The following is a 2194-nucleotide window of genomic DNA, read 5'->3' as shown; positions in this document are numbered from 1 at the left end:
TCTCTCAAATACATACTTTGTTTATTCATTCTTCAATGTCAAAAATATTTATTTTCAGAAATCTTTTGGAAATATTCAAGGCCTCAACATATAGACTAATTTTCTATTTGGAAGATACAAGAATATAGCAACTTGGTGGGTGAGGGGAGTTACATGCATCGTTTATTTACATACCAGAAGCTACATAAATTATATCACTATCTTTCTAATATTGCAAATAAAGATCGTTAATACCATTACTGGCTGATTTTCTTGGGCTATCATTATTTAACCAATACCTAACATACCCAGTGTTGTATGAATAATCTTTAAGTTTATAGTTCTACTGCTAGTATTGAGCTGTAGATTGACAGTGGAAAAATTAGTTTTTCCAATTCACCATTACAAAACAATTAAAATCTTCATGAATTACGCTGTATATTAGAAACTATTCATTGATTGTGAACTCCTTGCTATTCAATTTGATTGTTCAAATTAACAAATTCCTGAGCCAAACTAAAGTAAATTTCAGCTCCACTTCTATATAAATTCTCTTAGCCTGCCAAATGACTAAATGAGTTAACTCTGGCAGCCAGGTAACAAACAGCTTGCGTGCGGTTTAGAGACCCAGTCTACCGCATCGCCGAAGCCTGGCTCTACCACTAAGTACCCTAGGGCTCAAGAGCCGCAATTTGCGTCACCTCTGGACCTGTCCCACACCCCGCCCTCGGCCCCGCCCCTTCCTATGGCCCCGCCTCCTGCTCGCAGGAGCGGCTTCCTCGCCCCCTCCGTTCAGCCAATCGCCGGTGACGCTTGCGGGGGTGGGACTTCCCTGCCCGCCAATGCACGAGGTCCTTGCTGCCCCGGTCCTGCCCCGGCCAGGAGCTACAGCCGGAAGATGGCGGCGGCTGCGGAGTTAACGCTGCTGGAAAAATCGCTGGGGCTGAGTAAAGGGAATAAATATAGTGCTCACGGTGACCGCCAGGTGAGAAGTTGGAGCAACACGGAGGGGAGCGGGGCCTGCTGAGCCCAGGCAGGACCCGGGCCTGCAGGCCGGCCGCGGAGGGCGGAGTGAGGATGCGGCTTCCCAGCTCTCCACGTGTCTGCGCCGCGGAGCCACCTGGCGCCTCTGGGCCTCGGCCCCTGCAGCCCTAGCTCCTGGGGGGAGGAGGAGGCATCTGCTCAGGTCGGGCTCGGCGTGAACTTTAGCTGCTGGGAAATTGTCATCATCCCATTATGGGAAAACCAGTTGCCGGAGGGCCCTCGAAGAGCTCTTAAATAGACTGTCCTGGAGGCCCCGCATTTGCGTTCAGTGACTGTACTTACAATATTTGCACCTTTCATTCAGTTATTGCGAAGCGACTCTGAGAGTTAATGGGGTGCCAGGTAACACTGTGCTAGGCCTAGGTAATACAAAACAGTGGTGGTTAAGGTGAGCACCCTGCCTCCCCTCAGGAAGCTTGCTTTTTGGCTGAGTGGACAAACGTTGCAGCTATTTAAATTATAGTAGTGCAGAGTGCCACGTCAGAGCGTAGATGGCCGAGAGAACACTTAAGTGGTCTTGACGCAATCTGTGGGACTCAGGGAAGGTTTTTGTGAGGCCTTGGGATATCAAGTTAAGTGAGCGACGCTCAGAGAATGAGGGAAAGTTACACGGTATGAGATTGATTGGTGAGGTATAAGGACTCAGATTTCCCAGGGCATTAAAAAATATTTGTTTGACAAGGATCGTTGTTTGCAATGGAGAGAATGTATTAGAGGAAGAAAATAGTTGTAGGAAGACTACTTTGGATATATACTTTTTTTGCCCCTTTGAGATTTTTTTCCAGATGACTTTTTTTGTTTGTTTTGGTTTTTTTGAGACAGAGTCTTGCTCTGTCACCTGAGCTAGAGTGCCCTGGCATCAGCCTAGCTCACAGCAACCTCAAACTCCTGGGCTCAAGCGATTCTCCTGCCTCGGCCTCCCAAGTAGCTGGGACTACAGGCGTGCGCCACCATGCCCCGCTAATTTCTGTTTTTAGTAGAGGCGGGGTCTCCAACTCCTTACCCCAAGCGATCCTCCCTTCTCAGCCTCCCAGAGTGATACGATTACAGGCGTGAGCCACTGCGCCCAACCAAGGTTTGGTTTTTGTCTTTAATTTTTTCTGTTCTTCATTTGGCCCATGTTAAAACCTCGTCTTGAAAGTAGTAGTGTTGTAGTTTTTACACATAAGTT

General features: G+C 47.7%; 1 protein-coding gene across 1 annotated transcript in view; it reads left to right on the top strand.

Annotated features, from left to right (window-relative positions):
- Window positions 1–809: 809 nt before the first annotated feature.
- EEF1E1 (eukaryotic translation elongation factor 1 epsilon 1) overlaps window positions 810–2194 on the top strand; it is a 39978-nt gene continuing 38593 nt past the window's right edge. Inside the window, exon 1 of the mRNA XM_012639633.1 lies at window positions 810–964. Coding sequence (XP_012495087.1) covers window positions 878–964 — 87 coding nt within the window. The 5' untranslated portion in view covers window positions 810–877. The remainder of the gene's footprint in view (window positions 965–2194) is intronic.

Source organism: Propithecus coquereli, unplaced genomic scaffold, assembly GCF_000956105.1.
Source record: "Propithecus coquereli isolate 6110/MARCELLA unplaced genomic scaffold, Pcoq_1.0 Scaffold141, whole genome shotgun sequence".
Classification (NCBI taxonomy): domain Eukaryota; kingdom Metazoa; phylum Chordata; class Mammalia; order Primates; family Indriidae; genus Propithecus; species Propithecus coquereli.
This window is presented reverse-complemented; position numbering and strand designations above follow the sequence as displayed.